Below are 15,389 nucleotides of genomic sequence, written 5' to 3'. Positions count from 1 at the left end.
TGGTTCGCTGCTCCCGCAGATCACCATGCTGTCTCTGCCTCCACCTCCATCTTGGATCTCGTTGGTCTATAGCTGCTTTTACTTTCAGCAAAATTTTACTTATGTGTGATATTAATTACTCTCTTCCATACTTTCTGCATTCTGCTGGGTTATGTTCATTTGGAATGGACACATAAAAATATCTTCTAATCAGTTGTCCAGGTAGTAGCTACCTTTCAAATTTCTGACCCAAGACCAGTTAGGGTTTCCAGTATCACATACTTGCTGAAGCACTTTAATTGGTATTCCATCAGTTCTTGTGTCCTTAATTTTTACCAATGCTTTCTGTGCAGCTTGGACTTCTTTCTTCAATGCCACAGGCTCTTAATCATATACTACCTGCTGAAATGGTTAAAGGTTGTTCAATTCTTTTTATACCATATCTTTGCACAGTCCTTTCACCTTCTTTTGATGCTTTCTGCATTATCCAATATTTTTCCCATGGCATTGATGCTTTTAGGTGCTTCCAAGTATTTGCCTTCTACTCAGAGTTACCCTATATAAAAAGGAACAAAACAGTACTCAATCCTGCACACTTTTCACTATCTTTGGTATGCTTAAACTCATTATATGTAGCCATGTGTCAATTTATCTCATTAAGAATCTTTCTCTTTTTTCTATGATCATCTACTTACCAAGCATGATTTCTTTGTCTAAGAAGCTTTCAGTATGGATTACATTTAAACATCAAGAAAACAAAAATAATTACCACTGGCCGAATAGGCAACAGCATAATAGACAAAAGATTGAAGCTATAAATTATTTGATCTTGCTTGGATCCACAATCAGCACATTGGCACCAGCAGTCAAGAGATCAGAAGACAGATTGCATTGAGAAAATTCACTAACCAGGACTTCTCCAAAGTTCTAAAGAGCGATGATATTAGTTTAAAGCCTAGAGTGCACCTGACTCAAGTAATGATCTTTTCAATTACTTACCATCCACCTGAAAGCTGGACAAAGAATAAGGATAACAGGAGAAGAATGAATGTCTTTTAACTGTGGTCTTGGAGATGAGTACCAGGGCTCCTTGGAGGCAAGGATGATAAAGCTTCGTCCCACATATTTTGGTCATGCATGTTAGGAAAGGCTGGTCCTGGGAAATGGACATCATATTTATAAAGGGAAGGCTCAGTGAAAGAGAGGAAGACTTTTAGGGAAGTGGACTGACACAGTGACTGTAACGATGGGTTCAAGTTTATCAGAATTGGTGAGGATAGCACAGGCTAGGGCAAGATGCGGCTCTGTTGTTCATAGAGCTGCTATGAATCATACTCAACTCAACGGCACCTAACAACAACAACCTGATGTTGCATACCTCCCTGGTGTTATAGGTCTGTGTAGTTTTCATATTATAGGCCTATCAATTATTAGACTAAAAGTTGAGCCACAAGAGTGAGTTTTATTCCAGATTTGAAGGGTGACTAAGCACCACAGTTTTGGGGGCTTCCACAAGTTTTTAATAGACCAGTAAGCGTGGCCAGTTTTATGTTTTGGGATTTTGTTTTACATTTTTTTGCCCATTCTATACAAGACCTTCTACTGTGACCTTTTTTTTATAAGCTGGATACCATCTAGTTCTTCTGGTCTCAAGGCCATAGAGGTTGAGGTTTGCATGGTACGTTAGTCCTTTGGACGAATTGTTTCTATACATCTTTGCTTTTTGCTTCCCTCTTCTTTGTTTGAGTTGGATTGCACTTCAATGTCAAGAAAATACAAATTCTTACCATTGGACTGCTAGGTGACATCTTGATAGATGGAGAAAAGATTGAAATTGTCAATGACTTCATCTTACTTCCATCTACAATTAATACACTTGGTACCAGCAGTCAGGAGATCAGAAGATGTATTGCACTAGGAAAGACTGTAGTCAGGGACTTCTCCAAGTTATTGAAGAGTAATGATGTTGGTTTGAGGAGTAAGGGATGCCCTACTTAAGCCATGGTCTTTTCAATCATTTGCTATGCACCGGTGAGCTAGACAGTGAATAATGATGACAGAAGAATTGATGCCTTTGGACTGTGGTGTTGGAGAAGAGTGCTGAATATCCCATGGACTGCCAAAAGGATAGATGTGTCTTGAAGAAGGTACAGCCACAGAGTGCTCTTTGGAGGCAAAGCTGATGAAGCTTTGTTTCTCATATTTTGGGCATGTTGTGAGGAAAGACTATTAATTGGAGAGGGACATCATGTTTGGGACGGTAGAGGGATGGTGAAAGAGAGGAAGATCCTCAATCAGGTGGGTTGATACAGTTATTGCTCAATGGGCTTGAATTGTCAGAGATTGTGAGGATGCCACAGGATAGGGTGGGGTTCAGATCTGTTGTTCATAAGGTGGCTATGAGTCATATTTGATTCAAGGCATCTTACAACAACAACTTCTTTGTTCAAGACAGGAAGAAAGCAACTGATTATTCTTAGATGGCTGCTCACAAGCTTTTAACACCATAGTCACTACTCACCAAAGTAGGATATGCACAGTGTGGACTATGTTATACCAGTTGATCTTAATATCCCTGGAATCTATGGTTACAAGACCCTGTAAGGAGCATTTCAGGATTTACTTCTTCTAAGATAAATTTGTTTATTCTTTTGGCAGTCCATAATGTATTTTCATAACATGACAATTTTAAGTATTAATTCTTCTCTGGTATCCTTTATTCATTGTCCAATTTCCATATGCATATAAAGTGAATAAAAATACTAAGGCTTGAATCAGGTGCACCTTAGTCTTCAAAGTTACATCCTTGCTTATTACAGAAAGTATGCCCATAATAATATGTTGTTTGATTTCTTGACTGCTGCTTCAATGGATGTTGATGATGGATCTAAGTGAAATGAAACTTGACAACTTCAGTCTTTTGTCTATTTATCATGATATTGCTTATTGGTCCAGTTGTGAGAATTTTCGTTTTCTTCATGTTGATGTGTAAGGACTTTGGTGTAGATCTTGAAATATTCTTTTCAACCTATAAACATGACACCTTTAGTCTTCAATTTGGCTTTCTGGTCATAGTAGATCTTATGATTGTCATATTCAAAATAGCCATTACTGGTGCATTTCATCTCACCAATGTCTCAAAGCAAACAAGTCACCTCAAATAAACTGTTGTTGAGTCAGTTCTGACTCTTAGTGACCCTCCACTAATTTATCTTTTCTTAAAAAATGGGTTTTTTTCCATTTCTGTTTCGGCAATCTAGAAAGGTCACTCCTTGAGACAAGAATTGCAAGAGCAAATGATGAAAAGAGTATGTTCATACTTCACAAAGAGAGAAGTAGTTGAGAGCAGAAAAGGTTTATTAAGCAAGGAATACTCTTGGGAGAAAAAGAGAGTGGGTCTATCTCGAGAGGTGAAAATAGATCCTCCATTAATTTCTCATTGAACCAGCAAAAGAAGCCACACAATAGATTCTACTGATTTACCCTCATTTTGTTGTTATGTGTACCTTTGAGCTGGAACCCACCCATAGCTGATCCTGGGGCTGGTTTTCAGAGGCACTTAATCACAGGGAAGGAGATTGTCCAATCTTGGGGGTGGTGGCTGATGGATTGGAGCTGCAGCTTCTTGCCACTAGTCCATCAGAGTGCATCCTCATTTTACTAATGAGAAAGATTAGGCTTGTAAAGGTGAGCCACCTATTTGAAAGTGACTGATTGCTGACCCCCCAGTGGGTTTTCTGAGGCTGTAAATTGCATGGGAGGAGATTGCCCATCTTCCTCCCAGGGAGCAACTGGTGGATTTAAATTGCTACAGAGGCACCACCTTTGGATTAGCAGTGCAATTCCCTAAAGACTAGACTACCAGAGCTCTCTGCCTTACTATTTAGGCTGCCTGAATATAATAATAATAATAATAATAATAAACAATAATATCATCATCATAATCTGTCTTCCTAACCACTAACGTGACACTCTCCAATGGTCTAAGGAGCAATGGTGTCAGTTTAGAGACTAAGGTGCACCAAATCCAAACCATTGTCAATTACTTGCTAGTCATCTTAAAAGTTGGACATGATGGCATTGAAACAGATGAGGGAGAGAACTGTTTAAAAGCGATATATGATTGGGTATTATTGTCATGACAGGAGTCCGGAATGCAGGCTGCACAGTGGAGTGATGGGGAGGGATTGCATAACAATGAAAGAGTTTCTTAAAACTTTCAAGAGGAGTGAATTGGGGAAGAGGGTGGGCAGGGAGAAAAGTGAAACAATGAATGACTAGAAACCCTAAGTCTCTGTAAACTTTCATTAAAATTAATAAAAATATAGCTTTGATAAAAAAAAGCTGGACATTGAACAAAGATGATAGGAAAATCAGTATCTCTGAGTTGTGGTGTTGGAGAAGCGTGTAGAATATCCCATGGACTGTCATGAGAACAAATCTATCTTGGAGAAAATGCAACCAGGATGCTCCTTAAAGGCAAGGATGGTAAAACTGCATCTCATACGCTTTGGGCATGTTATAAGGAGGGAAAGGACAGCATGCTGGGAAAGGTGAGAAAGAAGCCCTTCAACAAGATGGATTGACATAGTGACTGTAACAACCAGCATATCAGAGATAGTGAGGATGGTGCAGAAAGACAATGTTCAGATCTGTCTTTCACAAGATGACTGAATCATAGTTGGCTTGACAGCATCAAACAAGTGCAAAGGTGGTGGGAGTGTTGAACGAACACGTTCTCTTGCATTTTCTGAAATCTAGATAAACTCTGAAGAATTGAGAAAGCTCATGAAACAGAGCGAGAAAGATAGACTCTTATCTACCACAACAAGTCTTTCCTGGTATCTTTTCTTCCTTCTTCAAACTCTTGTAGGCTGCGGTTTACATCCCCTCAGCCCCACGGGGTTGATGGAGGACAGGGGAATCTGGGGAGCAGGCGGCACTTTCCCTTCCTCAGCCAAAGACTGAGGACAGAGAACTAAGGAATGATCTTAGAAACTGTTCGGTTGGAACTGACCCGTAGCTGACTCTCCAGCGGGTTTTCAGAGGCAGTAAGTAAATCGCGCGGGAGGAGATTGCCGGTCCTTCTTTCCACCGAGCAGCTATGGATTTGAACCGCTTGTTTTGGGGACTGTTGCACAGTTTTTAAGCACTAGGCAAGCGTAGTGTTGTTATGTGCCTTAGAGTGCAGCGCAGCAGACTTCCCTAGCATGAGCAGGAAACATAGGCAAACATAGCAGAAGAAAACAAAACCAAGCATGCTCGGCGAGACAGCAGGCAGCCAACTTATGGTGGGAGAGAGTAGGCTTGCCCGAGTGGGCGGGTCTTGCCCGGGCTCCACCCCCGACCCGCCCCCGGCCCTGCCCCCTCCGCTGCCCCGTTTGCTGGCAGCCTCAGCCAAAGCCCGAGGTGATCCGCCTGGCGGGAGCCATGCTAGCCGCGGGCCTGGGAGTGCGCCCCTTGAAGGCGCTGCCGCTGCTGCTGCTGCTGCTGCTGCTGCTGCTGCTGGCTGGAGCTCGGGGGTCCGTGGAGAGCCCGTCCTCGCTTCCCGCCCCGCCCCGCTTCAATGTGAGCCTGGACGCGCCCCCCGAGCTGCGCTGGATCCCTGTACTGCGGCACTACGACCTGGACTACTTGCGCGCGGCGGTGGCGCGAGTCATCTCGTGAGCGCGCAAAAGGGGAGGAGGGGGGCGCAGCGCGGTTCTGCCCGGCGTTGATGGCCTGGGCCTGGGTGCTGGAAAGCGCACCAGAGCTTTGCCAAACTTACTTTAAATCGCGTGACGATCCCTTTTAACCCGAGCAGCAGCCCCTCCCAACAGTGACTCCCCAGCTTTTGGGGCGTAGAGGTGCGAGGGTGAGAGCTCAAAGGGTGGAGAACCATACTGGCATTTGCCGCTCTGAGCAGCGTCGGGGTGGAGATGATCTGGCGTGTCTGGTTTGACTTTTAAATAGATGTCACCAGTGACATATTCCTCTATAAACCATTGCAGGGTAGGGTAGTGCTTCCCCAGCTCCGCCACCCCGTGGGGAAGGCCTCCCATAAACCCACTCCTTTGGGTTTTTATTTTTCGCCTTTTGGCACAGTGTGAATTGGGTGGTTCGATGCTGGGGGCGCTTGGCACTCATCTGTGATGCTGAGAATTTTGGCTTATTCTTCTCGCACCCTTCAACCTCCTCCTCTAAGGCACATTCATTCACATCCTTTGGAGCCCTAAGTAGATCAAACACGCTCATGATTTTCCTTTCTAGGGAGAGAATCCCCAAGTGGTTCCACACGTCGATAGTAAAGATAGTAGGGAGGATGGAGTCCTTCCTGCCACATCCCTTCACAGACGAGATCCGCGGCATTTGTGATGTCCTGAACCTGAACTTGGCCGACTGCCTGCTTGTCAACCTGGCCTATGAGTACACAGCGTGAGTGCCCCATGGTAGCGCAGATTCACGTGAAACTTGCCATGGGGAACTCTTCTGCAAGATGCAAATGGGTGGAGACATGCTTTCAGGGTGATAAGAACCAGGCGGTGGTGACTAGGGTGTTTGGAAACCTCCAGTACTTCTTTTCTTGGTAAATCTGAGGAGCAGATGTTGGGTTTAAGAAGGGGAAGGGGGGGGGCACAAGACACACACAGCAATGCTTCTGAACTTCACACACTGATTTTTTTCCTATGAGGCCTCATTTTTCTCTCCACCAAGTTAGCAGGCAGCCACTTTCAAATCTCTGCTCCATGTGTTCTTCCACCACTGGATGCTGGAGTTGAGCAGGGACCCTCCAGCTCTATAAAGGTAGTGGTTGTAGCAGCATTTATTTACTCCTTTTCCTCTGCATTCATCTCACATATTGTTAAGAGCCATCTAGTCAAGTAAGACTCAGCGCCCCTATGAACAACAGATGTGAACCCTGTCCTGTCCTGTGCCATCCTCATCCTCTCTGAAATGTGTGACTTCGTTGTTATATTCACTATGCCAATCCATCTTGTTGAAGATCTTCCTCTTTTTTTTTTTTTTTTTTGCTGACCCTCTACCTATCTCAGCATGATGTCTTTTTTCAAGGACTGGTCCCTCCTAACTATGTCTCCAAAGCATGTGAGATGACCTTTCCAAATTACTTAAGAGCAATGATTTCAGTTTGAAGAGTAAGGTGTGCACGATTCAGGCAGGGTTCAGAGCTGTTGTACATAGGGCCTCTATGAGTTGCAGACAACTCAACAGCATACAACAACAAGAAGTGTAACTCAAGAGGGGTCAGGTGGGTGCAGATTGGTCAGAAGTCTATGCTCTCATAGATGTCTTCTCAGTGCAGCATGAAGAGTTAGTTGCTGCTTTGAACAAAACAGAATTCCTCCTCTGTCCTCTGTGCTTTTAGGATCATTATAAAACATTTGAGTGTCATATGGAAATATTTGCCATCAGATCAGAACTGTATGGTGCCTACCTTCCATTCTTGAGGGTTCCCCCCTCAAAGATTTTATGGCAGAATCCTGATCAGAAGAGTGATAGTGTAGAATTTAAAATTCTCATGGACTCCAGACTTTCTGGAGCCACAGAAGGTGGATGAACCCCAGAAATTAATATCCTGAGATACTCTTTGAACATGAAGCCAATAACATCTCCTAATGTCATTTTGAAAACCAAAAAAAGGGTTTAGTTTAACTAGTTTTTTAAAAAAATCTACCTTAAGCATTATGCTCCTTAAGATTTACCTAGGTGGGATCAAAGTGACAAAAACTTGAAACATTGTTTCGACACTTTGGTGTCAGGGCAATTATATTCATGGGAGAGAAATAACTTGAAAAAAGAGAGAAGGGTTGCACGTCTTGAATAATGTAACCAGTACCATTAAATAATAAATGCAGAAAAGATTAACTTGATAGATGTTTTGCTGTACATAGTGTCAACAACAAAATAGATAAAATGAAAAATAAAATCCTCAGTCCATTATTTTCAACCTTATTTGTGTGATTGGCCTATCTCCTTCAGAATTGGGCATATTGTTGTTAAGTACCGTCTAGTCAGTTTGAACTCATCACAGCCCTGTGTCTGAGAGTGCACACTGGTGGCTTACTGGTAAGGAGCTAAACTGCCAAACCAAAGGCACTCGGATTGAATCCACCAGCTCCTCTGCAGGAGACAGAGAGACAGTTTCCTCCTGCTCTGTTTACAACCTCTGAAAACCTACTGAAGGATCAGCTGTGAGTCAGTTCCAGCTTGCAAATACATAAAAACAACATGTGTTAGAGAGCATAGAATGCTACCAGTTCCTGAAGTATTCTTAAATTCACGCTGTGTTTGAGATTATTGCTGCAAGCCATTGCATCGTCCATCTCATTAAGGGTCTCCTTTCATTCTGACCTGCTCTACCAAGCATGATGTCCATTTCCAGGGCCTGATCCTACCTGATCTCATGAAAGTGAGATGAAGTCTAGCCATCCTTACTTTTAAGGAGACTCCCAAGATAGGTTAGTTCTTCAGTAATCCATAGTATATTCAGGATTTATCACTGTTTAAATGCATTGATTATTCTTATTTTTACCATATTCATTGTCCAACTTTTGTGTCCATATTGTTGTCTGCCATTGAGTTGGAACCCACCCATAGCTGACCCGCCAGCACCTTTTCAGAGGCAATTAAACACACAGGAGGAGATTGCCCGTCTTTCTCTCACAGGGCAGCTGGTGGACTCAAACCACATGCTTTTGGGATTGCAGTGCAGCTTCTTGCCACTAGGCCACCAGAGCTTCTTATTATGTGTGTCCATATTAGAGAACTGAAAATGCCCTGACTTGGATCAAGCGTATCTTAGTCCTCAAAATGTCATTTCTGCTTTGGGTCAGCACTTTACAGAGGCCTTTTGCAGCATATTTTACCCAATGAAATCCATTGTATGATTTCTTGACTGCTGTTTCCATGGACGTCTGTTATAGATTCAAATAGAACAATCTATATTGTTCATATTTTATCTGTAATATCTCTTATTGGACCAGGTGTGTGCATTTGTTTGTTTTCTCTGTAATTCATACTGAGGGTTACATGATCTTTGACTTTCGGCAAAAGTGCTTCTTCACTTTTGTAAAGAAGGTAATGTTGTCTGTATATTGTAAGTTGATAGCCTTCTACCGCTCTTGATGTTTAAGAATTGGGTATAATTACATAGTAGTCATATAACTAGTCATATAACATTGAGTATCTTCAAAAAATGTAGCTATTTATACTGTTTTGTTTTAACAAACCTGCACTTGTCTTCTTCAAATTACTTCTTTCCCGCTAGAAATTTTTACAGGATCCTGCTTTCTTATCTTCTTCATCTAAAGAGCTCAGAGCATGTATGTTTGGAGTGTGGGTAGGATAGCAGAAGAAACTTAGTGGCCAAGCCCTTAAAGAGCTGATAATTTTCTTGAGGAAATGTTTGTAGAACTGACTGGCACAGGACCATGAAGCTCCCTTTAAGAAATTTCTAAAAAGGACTATTTACCTTGAGCTAGTTTTGAACATGATGTTAAATAGGATAGATTGTGCCAAGGAGAGGAATTAGCCAAGTTCTGAAGTTTAACTGCCTCATGTTTCATTAGATGTATTGCAGAGTTGGAACTGACCCATAACTGACACTCCCATCTTCTCCTGTGGAGCAGCTGGTGGATTTGAACAGTGTACCTTTGTGTTAGCAGTGCTGTTCTTTACCACTAAGCCACCCGAGCTCCCTAGCTGAGCCTAGGTGGGTCCATTTCTCTTAAAATTTGAATTTAGGATGAAAGTTGCATTTGATGTCTTTGTGAAGCTTTGGATGTCAAGGTTTCCTAATACAGAGTGAATTCAGAGAGTGTTTTTCATCTTGAACTGAGAATCCATGTTCCAGTCTAAGGACTATCAATATTAGGGAGCTCTGGTGGCCTAGTAATAAGGAGTTGTGCTGCCAGCCTAAAGGCGTGCAGTTCAAATCCATTAGCTGCTTTTTAGGAGAAAGGAGCTCTGGTGGCCTAGGGAGCGTGGAGAAAGAGGGACAGTTTACTCCCATGTGATTTATAGCCTTGGAAAACCCACTGGAGGGTCAGCTATGAGTTGCTTCCACATGATGGCAATAAGTTTCTCTAGCTCTTGTTCTTGGAGGACCCCTTGCAAGCTTCTGAGTGATGGTAAATTTCTTAGTAGATTTTGGTTAGTTTTCTTCATATTTTTCTGTATCCTCCAATTGTTATAATGATTACACATTACCTTTAGAGTTCATAAAAAAGAAAATGCATATGAAAATACTCTATACTTTTTGTCTGATTTGTCTATAAACCTAAGGCTTGCTGTAGAAATTGAAGTCTATTATAAAAGAGTATTGCGATGGGAAAGTCTGCTGTTAGGGACCTCTCCAAAGTACTGAGGAGCAATGGTGTCTCTCTGGAGACTAAGATGTGTCTGATACAGGCCATGGTCTTTGCAATCACTTGTTATGCATCAGAGAGTTGGACAATGATTAGGGAGGATAGAAGAACTGATGCCTTTGAGCTGTGGTGCTGGAGAAGAGTATTGAGGGTACCGTGGACTTCTAAGAAAACAAACAGGTTCATCCTGGAGAGAGTTAAAGCGGGCAGCTCCTTGGAGGCAAGGATTCTGAGGCTTCATCTGACATGCTTTGGACATGTAAGAAGGGACCAGTCCTTGGAGAGGGATGTCATGCTTGGGAGGGTAGAGGGACAGTGCAGGAGAGGAAAACCCTCTATGAGGTGGATTGATTCAGTGACTAGGGTAATCGGGATGTGTGTGTCACAGACAGTGCGATTGGCACAGGTCAGAACAGGGTTTAAGGTTGTTGTACATAGGGTCGCAATGAGTCGCAAGCGACTCAATGGCACATAACAACAACAACAACAACAACAACATAATAGTGTTGCTTTTTGTTTGTTTCAAGAAGGAACTGGTTCAGGTTTTAATTCCTTGCGAAATTTCTGATCTTATTTTCTTAAGAGATTGGTAAAATTGTTTTAGTTGTGTGTTTATTTTACCACAAAAAGTGGCTAAAGATTATGTATATGTGTCAGTTATAAGAAGGAATAACGAGAACTTGTCTTGAAAATAAAAAAATCTGTTTTTTCTTATTTTTCTCCCTCACTCAAGTTGTACTTGTTCCCTTTACACAGATTCTGCACCAGTATCGTGGCTCAAGACTCCAGAGGCCACATTTACCATGGCCGGAATCTGGATTATGCTTACGGAAGTATCTTGCGCAACTTAACGGTGGACGTGCAATTCATAAAGAATGGGCAGGTAGTGTTTGTAAGGTATAAGATAAAGTAATCATTTGGATGACCTACTGACTAAAGCTCATAGACATCATCAAAGCCCCTGAGAATAAAAAGAGAACAGTTTATATTAACTATTATGATGGGGTTTCAGCTCACATACTTTGGGCATGTTGCTAGGAGGGGCTATTCCTTTTAGAAGGACTTGATACTGAGATGGGTAGAAAGTTGGTGAAGGAGAGGAAGAACCTCAACCAGGTGGATTGACACAGTGACTGCTGCAATGGGCTCTTGTGTGTCAGGAAGGGTGAGGATGGCGCAGGATAGAATAGGATTCAGATGTTTTATTCATAGATTGGTTGTGAGTCATACTTAACTTGATGGCACCTAACAACAACAGCAACAACAACAACAACAACATTCTGATAGAAAGAAAGACCACCTGTTGTTATTGCACATCTGTTTAAGAAAGTGGTTCAGTTTTCTGTAGTTCAGGATCTTGGATAGACCAATCTTCCCTTTATCACACTGAGTTAGCTTTTTTCCCCTTCCTCCATGTTCTAAGATGAACCAAAAGCCTGTTATTGTTAAGTACCTTCAAGTCTGTTTTGACTCACACTAACCCCAGGTGACAGAGAGTTGAACTGCCCCTTGGGGTTTTGGGAGCCTGTGATCTTGACAGTTCTGGTTCTCTAGGTTTCTCCTGAGAAGCTGCTGGGTTGGCTCCAATGACAGCTTTTTAGTTAGCAGTGGAATGCTTACCCATTGCACCACCAGGTCTCTTTGCTCAAAGGCTAGTTGTTTGCTCCCTCTCAGCTTGAAGTTCAGCAGACTGAGGTTTGAATCATGCTTCTGTTACTCCCTCTGTGAACCTGGAAATGACTCGTCCTTCTTGTGGAAACTGTTGCCTGAGGAGGCTCATAACAACTTCATTGAAATTGTTATAAAGGTAAAACAGAGTAATCTCTGTAAACCTTTGATACTCAAGAAATGGTGGCCAAGTAATAAATGGTCCTTCACTGGACTATCTCCCCCACTAGGTAAGATCTTTTAAAAAAATTGTGCATTTTTTTTGTTTTCAGTATGGTTTCTTTAAGATTATGTTCAAATGTAAATTGTTAACACATTACAAACAAACTTGTAGAAAGCCACCCACAGTAAGTGCTCACTGAGTGCACAAAGCATGGTGCTGCTGCATTGGCAGACATTTAAGGATGGGAGCCCTGACAATCCTGCTGTTAAGTGCTTGCTGCTAATGAAGAGGCTGGGCAGTTCAAACCTACAAGCAATTCCTGAAGGAGAAAGGGCACTTGCTCCCATAAATATTGCTGTTAGACGCCCTTGCATCATTTCTGACCAATAACAACCCTAGGTATAAAAAGATGTGACACTTACTGTTGGGTTCCCCACCATCCTTATCATTCTGTTTCCATGGTAGCAGCCACTGTGCTGTCCACCTGTTGAGGGTCTTCCTCTTTTTCTGCTGATGACTTAGTCTGTAGGGAGTTGTACTCCTAACCCAAAGGTGGCTCCTCTCTTTTGGTTCGAATCCATGAGCGACTGTGACAATGAAAGGTGGGCAGTCTCCTCCTGTGCTTTTTACAGCCTCTGAAAATCTGCTAGAGGGTCAGCTATGAGTTGGTTTTGACTCGCTGGTAATGAGTAGAGAGAAGTACAAAGCACCTTACTAGCTTTGGAAACCCCATAACGCAGTTCTGCTCTGTCCGAACGGATTACTCTAAGTTGAATCCATTTGATGGCTGTGAGTTTGGGGTTTGGGTTTTATTTAAGAACAAGGTCTATTTCGTTTGTTTCTGAATTTACTGACCGTCACATACTAAAACCTAATTTACTAATTATTCACCAGAAATATTTAAAGTGGAACCTTTTTATTTCTCAAATTTATTTTTGTTTACTTGCCATTATGAATGATTTGGTTTGTTGCTGGGTACTTAACTTAAAAGCCTTTAAGAGTTCTACCTGTCTGCGCAGGAAGGGGATCCTGGAAGACCAGGCTGTCTGCTGAGCCTGGGCCAATGTGCATGGCCGGGTGGAGTGGGGCTTGCGATGAGGATGTTATTGGGACACAGGCGTCCACTTCCAGATGTCTGTTCTTGGTGGGTACACATCTATCAGAGGGTGTGCAATGACCGAGAAAGCCTTTTTTTCTGGGGTTTATGAATGTGACTGATCCAGCCAGTTGGAAATCACAGGACTGGCAGGTCATGCTGTAAACCCTAGGTTTTGGAGGATTGGATAAGTAAGTTTTTCAGGGCCTGCTATAGAGGCCATCCCATAGGCCTGTCCTTCCCACTGCCCTTGCAAACTTGGACCACGTGTTAGCAGAGTCTTAGTGGATGGGTCTAGTAGTCTTGTTTCAGGTATTTTCTTTTACTTCTAGGATTTGCTGCAAATGGGTTGAGCTGAGAGTGAGACTGCATTGACTAAACTTGCCCACTTGGGCTGGGAGTGGTGTAGCCATTTTTTGGCTCCTGGCATTTAAGAAATAAAACTCAAAGAAATTGAAACGTATTACTCCATAACTTTTAAATGGTGGCAGTGACAACATAAATACATTTTAAATTCTGGAAGAAAATATGTTCAAATACTACTGGTCATTATTCCTAAGTGATAACATAATTGGCTATTTTAAGTTTTTAAGTTACTATTTTAAGCTTTTTTATCATGCATTCTACAGTGAACCGAGTGATAGATTCACAGAGGGATAAATGCAATAAAAGAAATAAACTGTTCTCACTAAAGCTCCAGCAAACTCACTGTTGTCATATCATTTGTTTCTGTTATTATTGACGCTCCCAGGAGGAACAGCCTGTAGTGTGGCTTTGTTTTCTGTGCTCAGTTTAATATTACTCCTCACAGCTAACAGGGAGTTCTGGGTGGAGTCTGTAGGGAGCTGCATTGTTAACCGAAAGGTAACACCTCTCTGGCAGTTCAAATCTACTAGCTGCTCCTCAGGAAAAAGATAATACAACCTTCTCTTGTTGTTGTTATGTTCCATCGAGTCGCTTGCAACTCATAGCGACCCTATGTACAAGAGCCCTAAATGCTGCTCTATCCTGTGCCAACCTCGCCATCTCAAACACACTCATTCCCACCACTCCACTCACAGAATCGATCCATCTCATCGAGGGTCTTCCTCTCCGGCGCCGTCCCTCCACTCTTCCAAACATGATGTCCCTTTCCAAGGACCAGTTCCTCCCTGAAACATGCCCAAAGTGTGTCAGATGAAGCTTCAGAATCCTGGACTCCAAGGAACACTCTGGCTTCACCCTCTCCAGGACAAACCTGTTTGTCCTCCTAGCAGTCCACAGTATATTCAACACTCTTCTCCAGCAATACAGCTCAAAGGCATCAATTCTCTTTCTATAATCCCTAGTCACTGTCCAGCTCTCCGATGCATAGCACGTAATTGCGAAAACTATAGCCTGCATCAGGCGTACCTTAATCTCCAGCCTGACATCATTGCTCTTCAGTACTCTTGAGAGTGATGATGAGACGGTTCACTCTTGGGTAATGTCTTTCTGTTGAGAGTCAGTAAACTGCTGTTTTCCTCACAAAATACTTCTGTCTGGTTGGTCACAATTTTGAATATATGCTCATATATGTGATCTTCAGGGCTGCCCTATGAGGCAGGTATAAGTTCACATTTTAATTTTCCATATGAAAGAGTCCCAGGCCTTAGATTGGCTTGTCCCTAAATCCTCTGGCCACAATGTGGCAGAGGCAGGACCAGAACCCAGGCCTTCGGGCTCCTAATAACTTTCATTTTCAATGTTGTTGATTGCCTTCGAGTTGAGGACCACTCGCAGCAACCCTATGAACAAAAGGCCTAAGGGTGAAGATTTTTACTTATATGTGATTTTAATGATATTGTTTGGTAATTTCCGCATCCTATTGGATCAACTGTTTTATAATGAGAATGCATTTGAATATCTTCCAGTCAGTTGGTCAGATCGCTGTCTTCCAAATTTCTTGGCACAGACTAGTGAACATTTCCCGTGGATTGCCAAAAACACAAACATCTTGGAGGAAGAGCAATCAAGGTCCTCTTTAGAGACGAGGACGGTGAAGCTTTGTCACACATTCCTTGGGGATATTGTCAGGAGAGACCAGTCCTTGGACAAAGACATGCTGGGAAAGATGGAGAGGGAGGAAAAGAGAGGAAGA

General features: G+C 42.5%; 1 protein-coding gene across 1 annotated transcript in view; it reads left to right on the top strand.

Annotated features, from left to right (window-relative positions):
• The first annotated feature begins 5,409 nt into the window (after positions 1–5,409).
• NAAA (N-acylethanolamine acid amidase) overlaps positions 5,410–15,389 on the top strand; it is a 31,132-nt gene continuing 21,152 nt past the window's right edge. The window contains exons 1-3 of the mRNA XM_006898479.1: positions 5,410–5,642; positions 6,229–6,393; positions 11,100–11,226. Coding sequence (XP_006898541.1) covers positions 5,410–5,642; positions 6,229–6,393; positions 11,100–11,226 — 525 coding nt within the window. The remainder of the gene's footprint in view (positions 5,643–6,228; positions 6,394–11,099; positions 11,227–15,389) is intronic.

The sequence above is a fragment of the Elephantulus edwardii genome, unplaced genomic scaffold (assembly GCF_000299155.1).
Source record: "Elephantulus edwardii isolate Elephantulus edwardi_28Jun2011 unplaced genomic scaffold, EleEdw1.0 scaffold00230, whole genome shotgun sequence".
Lineage (NCBI taxonomy): Eukaryota > Metazoa > Chordata > Mammalia > Macroscelidea > Macroscelididae > Elephantulus > Elephantulus edwardii.
Note: the sequence above shows the minus strand (reverse complement) of the source record. Positions and strands in the feature narration are given on the sequence as shown.